A 12,849-nucleotide genomic window follows, 5' to 3' on the forward strand; every position below is an offset into this window, starting at 1 on the left:
CCTCCGTAGATCAAAGCTGCCTTCTGTTTTGAGAAAATTCTAAAGCTGTTTGGTTTTGTCGCAGTTGCAGCGCAGTCGCTCTGAGGAGCGGCTAGCTTTGTGGCGTTGAAGAGTTCAGATAGTTAAGCAGACACACAGTCAGTCGGTGGCCATGTTTCAAAGGGGAATGTAGCTGTATTTTGGAGACTTAGCCCCGGGTAGCTAGTTTTCTCCTGCTAGCAAAGCTAACAAGGTAACCTGTCAGTTTTATCCAACGCGGTTTTCAATAAACACCGCCGTGGCGTCCTCTCGCCTTCGGTTTTGCTGTTGTAAATGTAAAAACTTTGAGTGTATGAAGCTGTTTGTTGTCGCTGGTCGTGGGATGAGTTTGACTCAGAGATGACCTACAGCTGCTGACCCACAGGAAGTCTCACCCTTTTACGGTAAGCATCAAGCTCCGCTCTGTTCCTCTATCTGAGCTGACCTCATGTTTACAGTCACTGTGTCGACTGATTGGTTCTTGTTGTGTTTGCATTAAACAGCTGAGAGCTTCACACAGACTGACTCATGCTTTCTGATGAGCTGGACTCTAAACCAGAGGTGGGTAGAAGCCAGCTTTTGTCACTTGCATCCAAGCTTAAAGAGTGACATTATTGTAATATCACCACGATGGCGGGTGTTTGTTTTTGTCTTGTCAGCTGCTGGTGCAGTTTGTCCAGAATGCCTCCATCCCATTGGTGCAGAGCCTGGAGGACTCGGAGTCCAAACACTCCTGCCTGCCTCTGCTGGCCCCAGCTGAGAGCTCCTTGTGCTCTCCTCTGGAGCTCACAGGTCGGATCACAGTGCTGCCTCATTGTTGGACATCTTGTTTCCACTTAAAGGGGGATTAGAATGATGCCAAGTTCACTGCTGTTGTTTTGTGTTTCCTCATTAATACTTACCCTAAAACGGATCATAATGCTAAGAAAAAGAACAAATACAAGCACACATATATTTCTATCCTCCTGACACTCATGTCAAACATATTCTGTGTATTGAAAAAAAATGGAGCTGAAATAGACAAAAACATTTTTTTAGCAAATACACAGAGATGCACCCATAAAGCTTTAGCTGGCCTATGCTGAAGTTTCTATTTAATTTTTAACGGTTCAGATGTTCCTTTCAATAATTATAATCACTGTATAATAATGTTAAATGAAGGTAGAGAACTGTTTTCTCTAGTAATTATAAGTTGCTTTCATAATTCTTATAACAGTTGTTCTGAAATCTTCACATTCAACATTATTTATGAAATAATTTAACTTATTTATCCTTTAAAAGGCCTTGTTTGTTTTTGTTGTGTTAGAGATTGGTAGTAATTGTTTTGTTTTTTTCCCTCTTGATAACCAAATCAGGTACTAAAATTCCACACTTTACCCCTGAAATAGATTTTTGTATCTGTTTATAATAAATGCAAAAATAATTCAACAAATTTTCAAAATAGTAACTGAACATTTCTATCTGTTCAGTTTGCACCGGTACAAAAAAAAAACCCAATCATATAACCAGAGTTAAATCTCAAATTTCCACTTGAAAACACCTTTAACTTAAATGTAGTTTTTAAATCTGACACTTTTATCATGCGGAGGAGGTGAATCCAGTTACTTTGACCCGGTTTAGTGAGGTAAATTTATCCAGTAAATCTCTAGCATCGTAACAAGCTCATTTTCTCCCACTTTTCTGTTCAACCGTATCAGAGCAGCTGCTCTGTGACTTTGTTTTTTTGTGGAACTTTGCAACTTCAAATCGTTCTGCTATTAGCTTTCAGAAAAGTAATTGTTTCTGTCGCCGCTATAAAAACCACCGGCTCGCTTTAGAGAATTTTCCTAGACTGCAGCAAACGAAGCAGGTGCAGTGAGGCCGTTCTGCAGTGGTGACGTGGGTGTTGCTGTGCAAGAGGAAAAAGGTAAATCTGCTCAAACACGCAGCTTTGTTGCATCTGTTTTAGTGAATTGGAGAAAAAAAAGGTCAGTTTTTCTCTGGTAGGAAGCTGCAGTCATGGTTGGTCCGCTTGTGGATCTCCTCGTTTCACCACGTCCCTGCAGCAGTGCTGCATTGCTTACGCCCAATTATTCACATCGGCTTCTTCTGACTCTGCTTGGTCTAATGAGCTGTTAGAGAGAGAAGCGCAGAATCAGGCTGGCTGAATTCAGAGACTCCTAACTTGGTTTAAACCCCCGAACGCCACGTTAATAGTTTGCATTCTCTAACCTTTATAACATTAAAACACTAGTATTATTAAAACATGACATTCTTATGGTATTACAACCTGGAATAATCAAACATTTATGATTAACATGGTTAAAAATACAACTGTTATAAGCTGAGAGGACAAATCTTCTTGGCTCTGATAGTTTTATATATCTGTCTTTTTGATGAAGCTGGCTCTTAAATGTGTTAACAGCCTTGTCCCAGAGGTAGTCGTATTATTTTAAAGACACTCAAAATAAAGCTACAAACAGAGACTGTAATTAAATAAGACAGGCAACATGTTCTAGAGAACTCCACAGTTGGAACAGTTTGTCAACAAAATTGTTGACTAATTTATTTATTTATTTACATCCTGGATGAAAAAAAATGCTTGCAAACAAAGCAAATCTGTGCGCTCTGAAGTCTAGCTCAAAACGATCAGACACGTCGTGGTTTTCATCTTTTAGTTTTGCCAGCGTGTTTCTTCTGACGGGAAGTAAAATCAACTCGAGCTGCGTGATAAATCATCGTTAACTTTGGTATCGGCTGATGGCAAAGACTTGGAGCTAATCCCAATTTCTCTACGGTGTCCGCTGGTATTTTGAGCAGCGGTGTCTTACATTGCTATCCAACAAAAGGCAGCTTAGCAAGAACAAAAAGAGTTTAATTGCAAAGGTTTGACTCGTCGCGTCCTTAACTTTGGATGATCTGTGATTGGCCGTGTGAAACTGATCTCATCCACCGACGTTGTCTGCTTCTGCAAAGGTCTGAAAGTCAGCCACTGTCCCGGTTTGTTCTGCTGTGAGAGAGAGCAGCTAACACTGGTCGCCCAATTCCTGCCAACGTTACAAATGAGCAAACTGTCACTTTATTTAGCAACTTTTCAGACGAAAAAAAATGGCAGCAGCCAAAATCAGAATCGACAGATCAGGGTTTCCAAAGATCAGTGATCAGACTAAAAACTGAAATCTGTTCTTCGGAAGCTTTGTGTGTGATTTTCTTATGCCATTATATTTACTTTTGTACATAATAGTATCCCTTTATAAAGTTCAAACCTTTGTGTTGTAACATAAGTAGAACAAGCTGACATTAGCTGGTTATTTAGTTGAGGTTTCTGTTCAGAAGGAGCCTGCAGGCTTTGTTTGAAACATTCGCTTGGCGCCATTTTTAATGGAACATTTAAAGAGCGATGGCGGCGCTCATTTTGTTTCAGTGTCTGTCTCTGCTCTTTGAAACTGGGAAAATTTCATTCAAGCATTGGAAGCTAGGTGGTATATACTAATTTTTTTTTTTTGTCTTTTTTTACAAATTTATTGCTTCAGTCTCCATAACAGAGTAAGGTTTGGCTCGTCTTCGGTCAACTCAAAGAAAGGACGATTTTTGAATACATTCGCTGTCATTTGTAGTTTAAGAAGAAAAAAATAAAAGCAAAAAGAAATTGATTAGAATTGAATCAGATTTTATTTTTGCTCCACATCACTTTTATTTATTGTTTAACCGTTTCCCAGGAGGAGGTCTGAGCCACGAGCCGGACAGTTCTTCCTCGCTGCCGGAGTTCGGCGCCGTGCCGCAGCAAAGCCCGCTGGTGGTCCAATCCCACGCTCAGCCTCCGGCGCCGCAGAGCCCCCCGGCTATGCTGCACGACCTGCAGCAGCCCGACAGCACCTCCTACGTCCTGCTGAACCTCGCCAAAGGTAGAAATGCCCAGAGCATCGCTCACTGTACCGACCGGTTAATGAGCTATTTACTCGTAGCTTTTCCTGGTCGACTCCCAGCTGCGTCTCTGGACTTTAGCGAAGAAATAAATCGAGAGAGTTCAGTTCTGAGACAGACTGTGAATTTATCATCTGAGACTCAAGCAGGTAATTAAAAATGAACAAGAGAATACATAATGAAAGGAATCCTTGGCTGTGGTCCACATCCGGCATAAATAAGTTTCACTGAAGCGGCTCCAATCTGAGTGCGTTTCTGTTCTTTATGTTCTCAGCACAGCAATGAAACGAGGTGACACATTTTACGCTTGGGAAAAAAAAAAATTTGGTGAGAAAGAAAGAAGATCTCTGGCAAGCGTGTCCTTTAAGTTCATTAGCCCATCGCGGGAAAGTTTCTTCACTTGTGTGTGTTCTGATTAAATGTAGAGCTCTGACCTAGGATACTAAACTCTGATTTGAGTTTTTTTTTTGTTTTCTTTTTAAATTCTCCTCTCGCCTCAGGCATCACGGCCTCCTCCGAGTCGCTGATCTTTGCCGCCGACGGCGCCGTGGACGACGAAGACGACGGCGTGCCGTCAGACTACGGGATGGACGGCAGCGCCCCGTGGTACCTGCGGGTTCAGGAGCTGGCGCACGACAGCCTGATTGCGGCGACGCGGGCGCAGCTCGCGCGAGACGCCAAGGCCAGCCAGGACGCCAGAGCGGCGAGCGTCAGCAACGGTGAGGCGGCGGAACCGTCACCAAAGCGATTTTTTTCCGTCCCGTCGGCGATTTATAAGGGACATTCAGTCTGGAATGGAAACAAAAACAAGAAGCTGGCCCGCGTCGCTGCCAACTTCTAAGACCAAGCAGAAAACCGGGTCAGGGAGATGAAGCTGTTGCATAATCAGCAGTGACTAAAACTGAGCCCAACACTTGCCATCACAAAGGCTCCAAATCAGACCGAATTAGTCACTCTCTCTTGATGCTTCTGTCAGTTTGACAGCAAGTATCCCGCAGACTTGTAAATACCACAGCGTTTCCAGGCGCTGATCGTCAGCGGCTGCGTGTATGGTCGGGCTCCGCTGCTCATCCATCTAATAGACTCCGACCACGCAGTCGTCAGGGTGCGTTCACGGCTTTTAACTCTTGGCTTGGAGAAAAGGTTTTTTTTTTACAAGGAAGTCGTGAAAACGAAGCGGGGATAAAACGGATGTTTAAACTCTGTCAGGGTCTGAGGCTTAAAAAAAAACACAAAGACGATCATGCGTAGTTTGACTTTTATATTAGTTTTTGAACCACATTTACATATTTAACTTTATCTAAATCTCTCAACTTTTATATACCTCATGTAAATGCTGGCTGAAGCTGGTGAGAAAATGTTATCATCCGCAGTGAAAAAAGGCAAATTGCAGTTTGCAAATTCTCACACTGACGAAGATGTTTGTTTCTTGAGACTTGTCCTGTGGTCGGATGAAACTAAAGTGAAACTGTTTGGTTGTAAAAACTTTGTTACATTTTGAGGAAAACCAGGGATGTTTTTATCATCCTAACGCTGAAGCATGGAGGTGTTGTGGGTTTGTTTTTCCGCCACAAATCTCTTCACAGTACGATGACGCATTAGTGTTTGTTAAATATCTAATGTTTTCATACAGCACTACACTATTTAATGATTATTGTCAGCAGGGAGATCATTTCTGTTTTCCACATTGGTTGAAACCTGTGGCCTGCTTAATAATGTGGAACATCCTTCTTAAGTAGATTTCCTTTAATTGAGCTCAAACTAATGAGCCAGCTCTCCGAAATTAGTTATAGTGATTCAAAGAGCCCTGACACACGATACCATCTATAAATTTAGTAGCACAACAAAAAATGAAGTCTTTATGACACTTAAATCCAATTTGCATAATAATTATGACACCTGGTGTCATTATAAACTGAAAAAAGTTACAAAAAGAAATTCTCAAAAAAATGTCCTTGCTGTATTTCCTGGCATTTAGCAAACAGAATCAATGACAGTAATTTGTCAGATTTTAAATTTTAGAAAGTGAGAAAAATGCAGTGTGTGCGTCTCTTAATTCAGTTTCAGCGGCATGTAATCATGATTAGTTGCCGGTTTTCTGAGTCTTTACTGTTGCACAGTGTTCCCTTCACTGTCTCAGCTGCTAAAAATACACATTGAGTGGGAACGTCCTGGACATTTTCTCCGTCCACCGTCTAAAAATATTAACCATGCGCAGAGCATCAATGCATGGCACGAGACAAATAATGTCCTACGAGAAAAAGCTTTGATTGTGATTCAATGATGTCCTGGACTGAAATGGACTCCAGTCCATGTAAGTCATTCGCCAATAAAACATAAACAAAAGTCCTGAAAGACTTTTGGGAAAATATTCAGGAAAAAAAAAAAAAAGAATCTTTTCTATTCATTTGAGAAAAAACACAGTCACACTTTCTTTTTCACGTTCAGATCTGAAAAACCAGAAAATGAAATCTGTGAGGGGTTAAAAAAAACAAGTCTCATCATTTATGTTGCATCTGACAAAACGTTTTAGCATCTGGTCACAAAAAGACAGACATTAGTAAAAAAAACAAACATTTGCTAAGCAGCTAATAAACGTCAGGAACGAGCTGCCCGCCTGTAACTCCTGCTAAAAGTAAGACGCGTGATGAACGGGCGTCTCTTCCAGAATTTATGAAGCCCATAAAATCGTCGAAATACACGCCAGCGTTCCGGCACGGTGCCACTGCTGTTATCAGACTGTTTACACAGTCTCTTTCTCCCGTCTGAATCCAGGCCCGAGCGTTTTTCTGCGCATTGTCTATTATTTATGGCCGTATCAGTCTGTGCATTCATCTCCTCTTGCTGTGAAGCCTCTGCTTTGATTTGAAACAGACCTTCAAGTCTTGCAGCACGCAGCGCCGTTGCAACCTATTGACTCACATCACAAGTCAGCACTTCATCACAGGCCGTCCTCGGCTGCCTCCGCAGGTTGCCGTTGAGAGAGTTTAGCCGTGACATTTGGGGGCATTATGACTCCCAGCTACATGTCTGATCTCTGAACACCTCCTGAGTCAGTCTGTGGCTGGAGGTCGTGGCGGAAACGTAACGCATTAGGACGTTTTCGTCACCTCTCTCCTGCAGGTTTTTGAAAAAATTTATTTATTTTTTTATTCCTCTTTTTCACATTTTCAGCCTTGGATCTTAAATGTTGTTTCTGATCATTTGCACATGAAACATAGAGCAGACAATGCCTGTATTTGTCATACTTGTGTTTAAAATGGAAATAAATAGAATCCCCCGACTTTGAAGCTAAACAGCAACTTCCAGATAAAAAATGAGCAGGAAATTATTATTTATTTTTTTTCCAACTCAATTTATGTAGTGGCAGCTCACAAATCTTTATGGCATTCACAGGTAAGCAGAACTCACAGTATCATGAAAAAATGAAAATTTTTTGTCTCTCATGTCAAAGATATAGACGAGTGACATGTCATCATGTCATTTCCATGATTGTGGATGATAATGAAAACCCCAAATTCAGTGCCTCACATTGTGAAAATGTTATAGAAAGTTGAGTGGAAGAACAAAAGCGTGGTAGGCAGCGATTAAATCAACCGGTGCATTACTGCTGTAATTCATGCAAAAGGAGCCCAGAATCCTGACGTTTCTGTTCACAGTGTCCATTTCATTGATCTTTACTAAACTTGTTTGCAGGAAAGCTGCGTTATCCAAAAGCCATAATAATCAAAATTGAAAAAATTAAGGTTTGGAATATGTCACTCTGCTTAATGAATCTACATATAAGCTTTACCTTCTGAAACGAGGGAGAAAAATCTCAAACTTTTTCGTGACGTTCACATTTTTATGTATTTTTTGCTTTCGCCTCACCATGCCATATGGTGAGTTAGCATGGAACCGAAACTGCTGGATTCAAGCTGCTGCAATTGACGCCCTCCCACTAACTCGCAGTGCATTAGACAAGTTCCCATCAGCTCGTCACTGGCAGAAAAGTGAAAAAAACACAAAAAACACGTGGGCTGTCGGAGCCGCTCGAAGCGGGGCGCCCGGTCAGGCTAAAAGGGAGTGATTGCATTCAGCTCTGAATTGTTTTCTTTTCCCCGCAGCTGTTCAGCGGGTCGCAGTCGGTGGCTGGTGATTTTATAGAGTCGGGGCTCCAGAGGCCGGCCACCTGATTACTGCGCGGCAACCGCTCGCTCGCTCACTCCCCTTTCCTCCTCCCCCGGTTGCCTAGGTGACCACCACACGCACGGCCCGGTCGAAGACGGTGGAGACAAGCGGGAGCTGCCGCCTCGGCCCGGCCGGCCCCTCTCCAAGCAGGTCCTGCGCTGCTCCTTCGAGGGCTGCGGCAGGACGTTCACCTGGCCGGCTCACCTCAAGTATCACCTCAAAACGCACAGGTAACGTCAAGCAGAACTAACTAACTAACTAACTGAGTAATGCTTTACTAACAAACAAGTAAAGCATTACTTTTTGCCAAGCAAATGAACATTAAAAATGTTGATGTTCCACTTCCTACTGCTGGAAGTTTGTTCTACACGTCCAATCAGAGCTTTAACAAAATGCGTATTTGTGTATTGAAACGGCCTAGTCAAATCCCTGACCTCTATCTCACTGAGAATCTTTACTTTGCAATGGAGAATGACGAAGTATAAAAGTACAAAGATGTCCGACAGTAGGGCCGCCTTCGTAGGATTTCCCTTGGCATTTCCTAGCAGAACTTCCAGGTATATTTCAAAATAAGAGCAGCATAAATCACTGTTTTATTAGATGACAGTCGTGATTTTCTTCTGAGATGTTTAACAGCAAGGAGGGTTAAATGTTGATACCTTGACATAAAATCAACATAACAAAATCCACATTTGTAACTGAAGTAATCCAAAACTCGAATGAGTATAATAATTTTAAAAAATGTTGCATTAACTGGCCTTGATTGCACCTTTAACTTCTCATTTTCTTCAACTTTTTAAAGCAGTAGCTGCAGATGAGAGATTTGTGTCAGTTTCTGTAAGATTTCTGCAGATAGAATTAGCTAATCAGTGTTAGCGCCATGGAAAGGCCCACACTTTAGGCAAATATTCCTTTATGCTGCAAATTTGTCTGAGTTTACAGGCATCAGTCACACTCTGGAAGTTGCTCATGTTGGATCTAAGCTGGGCACGAAGCTTTCTGTATTCTCTCTAAGTTGAATGCGTGTGCTCCTTGCGGTCCTGCTTATTGTCCAGGAACGACCGGATGTTCCAGTGCAGCGCCGAAGGCTGCGGGAAGAGTTTCTACGTGCTGCAGAGGCTGCAGGTTCACATGAGGACTCACAATGGCGAGAAGCCCTTCATCTGCAAGGAGAAGAACTGTGGCAAGAAGTTCACCACTGCTGGAAACTTAAAGAACCACAGGCGCATACACACAGGTGGGCAGGCGGGGGAGATGGACGTCTTAATAAGTTCAAAGACGCTGCAGGCAATAACCGGCTGAGGTCATTTACCGGTGGAACGCTTCCTTGGCGCAATTAAGCTGCAGATTTGAAGAGTCAGCAGTGCCGCTGCCTCCGTTTCACTGCTGCACTTAATTCAGGGTGACATTTAGATCTTTGATGGTCAGTTTTATAGTCGGAATCTTCTAGTGATTAGTTCACAGACCACACGCAGCAAATGAAGTTAGAAGATGCTGCTTCCTGAGGGTGCGCTAGGGGTCACCGTTTTATGAAACATCCTTCTCATAAGCTTTTGCTCTTCGAAACGAGGCAAAAACGACTGGAATGCGATCAAAAGATCCATTACCCGAGTAAAAGGAGGAATCCTATCAGTGTCAGTTCTCTAGCTGGACCCAGAAAGAACAAGTTTGGGTTTTTTGTTAACCACTTTAGCACATCAAATTTTTTCCTAGCTTTTTGCAGTGATCACATGGCTGCACCGCGTTAGAAAATATTGCTATGCATGCCTATTCTTTTCTCAAATCTGCCTCTGGACATACCCATAGGGGGCAGTGTAGCGCCAAGCTAAAACTATGTAAACCAATCACATGGCTTGAAAAAAGAAACACAACTTCCTGTTAGGAATGTTGTGTCAGGAGGTTCATTTGGTTGAACTACTTTTAAGTGGCGTGTTGGAATATAAAGTTATTAAAACACAAGACCATGTTGATTGAGAATCAGGTTAAAACGTGGCATATTATTTGTCGCAAACTCAGCCCTAAATTTCCTTTTTACAGTTTTCTCAAATTTTCACTTTGGTCAGAGTTTTTATGAATGTTTTTAGTGATATTAAACTGCAAGTTTGTGTGGCTGAGAGGCCAAAACATATAGAAATGTATCAATTTTCCAGATACCTGTCTTTCTGCAGCTTTCTGTTTGGGGATCATTTTCTGCTCTCTTATGCTTCCCTCTTTACGTACTGAGCAGACTTCGCTGTTCTCTGCTCGTTTTGCTCCGATATCAAGAGAGGAATGCACAACAAGCTGCATTTTCAGAACAAATGACCTCAGTGATTGGACTGAACGTTATTACCAACACGTCCCTTTTAATTAATGATTCAATTACACAGAATCAGCTGCTCGCGTGCCACGAGTGTCGGACCCGTTCGTTTTCTGTTACCCCTCTACGCCAACAAGCTAATTATTTACCATGTAGAAACAACATTTATCCGAAACGGCGATTTGTCTCATTAGCGACGTTGGTTTGCTGTTGTTCTGAACACTTGCTTGCGCTGAGTGGCACTTGTTAATGTGCTGGTTTAAACCAACTCTAGAAACTTGAATTAGGTTTCACGTGTTCACAGATGTGGTTTATTTTTGTCGTCGTCGTTTCTTCTTTCAGGTGAGAAGCCTTTTCTGTGCGAGGCAGATGGCTGCGGGCGGTCCTTCGCCGAGTACTCCAGTCTGCGGAAACACATGCTCGTACACTCGGGTGAGCCAGGCCACAGTTGTTTCTCCGCGTAATCCGTCAGATGTTTCGCGTGCGGCAAAAGAGAGAGACGGCATCGCTTTGAAACGCCTCCCTGCCTCCCAGGTGAGAAGCCTCACGTGTGCGGGATCTGTGGGAAGACTTTCTCTCAGTCCGGCAGCAGAAACGTTCACATGAGGAAGAGGCACGGGGAAGAGGCGCTGGCTGCTGACGGCAGAGAAACAGGTCTGCTTTTCACACACGGTACACACACACGGTACACACACACATCCGCCCACTCAGTGCGAGCGGTGGATATGCTGATGGCTGGACTGCGTCGCTTCAAGCAGCTCATGCTACCTGCTCCAAGATGGCTTTAATTCAAGCTTAAAGCGAGGAACAGCCGTTCTTCACAACGACACCATTATTTAGAACCATGTCCTTAAATCTCCAACTGCCTTGTTTAAACACCCTCTTTGGGGTTCCTGTAATGTAATGTATTTAAAATAATAATGAAGTTAAATACTTTGGCCAATAAACCTGATGGATTTAATGAAGGGAAGGACAAATAAGATGCAATATTTAGGTGATATAAAGGATCCTTATATCTAAAATTAAAACCTTAAAATGTCTTAATTAGGCCCGAGCAGCTAAGCGCTGCGAAGGCCTATTGTTTTCCTACTGTTTCTTATTATTATTCTGCCCCCCTAAAGAGGGGCCTTTTTGGGGGCTTTATCATTTTCAAAAACTCACCAAACTTGGCGGACGCGTAAAGGGAGTTTCAAAATTTTGTATTTTAAGGTCATTGCAAAAATCCCATAAAAAATGGCTCAATAGCGCCACCTACAAATTTTCAAAGGACCCTTTGCTATTCACTTACTTTATCCTAGAGACATGAAATTTGGTACACTTGTAGAGCTCCCCAAGATGCTCAAAATTTACAATTAATGTCATAGTGCAAGTATCACAGGAAGTCAGACATTTTGGATTGAAGGTCCAATTTTGGGGCCATTTTTGCCGTTTACAGCCTTCGTATTTGATCGAACTCCTCCTAGGGATTTCGATTGATCGGCTTCAAACTCGGTCAGTCTGTTCATAAGGCATGTCCCATCTAAAGTTATCAAAACGGTGAGTTTTTGAGTATGCTGAAGGTGGGTTAGCAGGGGTCAAAGTTCACCTACTCGCCATAAAAAAATAAACTGCTATATCTCCTACACAGAAACTCACAGAGGCACCAAAGTTTCTGTGATTGATCATTATCGGGTCTCCTACAATACCCTATGGTCGAATGATGACATCACTTAGGCCACGCCCCATGAGAACAGGAAGTGTCATGTTTTACTGTGGACGGTCGCTATCTGACCCCTTTGACCTCATCAACATGAAACTGTGCCCAGACACAGAAGACATGTTGGTGTATTGAGGATTCCAAGCCCGACCAGCTTCAATGGAGCAGGTGGGCGTGGCGGCGTGGCGAAGTGACCTCTAACGCCATCGCCATACGTTTGGCTCTCAATTCCACATTTTCGGGCCCAGCTGCTCCAAACTCACAAGGATGGATCCTCATCCACTCCCCGACAGGAATCCATTACAATATTTGGTGGGCGTGGCCTAATTTCTCTATAGCGCCCCCTAGAAAACTTTAAATGATCAGCCCCAAGCCATGCTTTAACCTACAATTACGAAACGTTGTACACATGTGTACCATGTCAGGACTTACAAAAAAGTCTCTTGGAGCCATGGTCTAAACCCCACAGGAAGTCGGCCATTTTAGATTGAAGTTCAAATTTTGACCCCATTTTTGCCATTTACAGCCTTCGTATTTGATCGAACTCCTCCTAGGGATTTCGATTGATCGGCTTGAAACTCGGTCAGTCTGTTCATAAGGCATGTCCCATCTAAAGTTATCAAAACGGTGAGTTTTTGAGAATGCTGAAGGGGGTTAGCAGGGGTCAAAGTTCACCTACACGCCATAAAAACATAAACTGCTATATTTCCTACACAGAAACTCACAGAGGCACCAAAGTTACTGTGATTGATCATCATCGGGT

The 12,849-nt window shown here is 42.8% G+C and overlaps 1 protein-coding gene across 1 annotated transcript in view; it reads left to right on the forward strand.

The window, feature by feature from the left end:
* Positions 1–12,849, forward strand: part of znf410 (zinc finger protein 410) — a 21,062-nt gene continuing 8,213 nt past the window's right edge. The window contains exons 1-9 of the mRNA XM_055044367.1: positions 1–422; positions 522–579; positions 678–810; positions 3,717–3,902; positions 4,422–4,640; positions 8,156–8,321; positions 9,147–9,328; positions 10,733–10,822; positions 10,925–11,044. Of these exons, the coding sequence (XP_054900342.1) occupies positions 547–579; positions 678–810; positions 3,717–3,902; positions 4,422–4,640; positions 8,156–8,321; positions 9,147–9,328; positions 10,733–10,822; positions 10,925–11,044 (1,129 nt within the window). The 5' untranslated portion in view covers positions 1–422; positions 522–546. The remainder of the gene's footprint in view (positions 423–521; positions 580–677; positions 811–3,716; positions 3,903–4,421; positions 4,641–8,155; positions 8,322–9,146; positions 9,329–10,732; positions 10,823–10,924; positions 11,045–12,849) is intronic.

The sequence above is a fragment of the Poeciliopsis prolifica genome, unplaced genomic scaffold (genome assembly GCF_027474105.1).
Source record: "Poeciliopsis prolifica strain line A6 unplaced genomic scaffold, Auburn_PproV2 SCAFFOLD020, whole genome shotgun sequence".
In the NCBI taxonomy this organism is placed as follows: domain Eukaryota; kingdom Metazoa; phylum Chordata; class Actinopteri; order Cyprinodontiformes; family Poeciliidae; genus Poeciliopsis; species Poeciliopsis prolifica.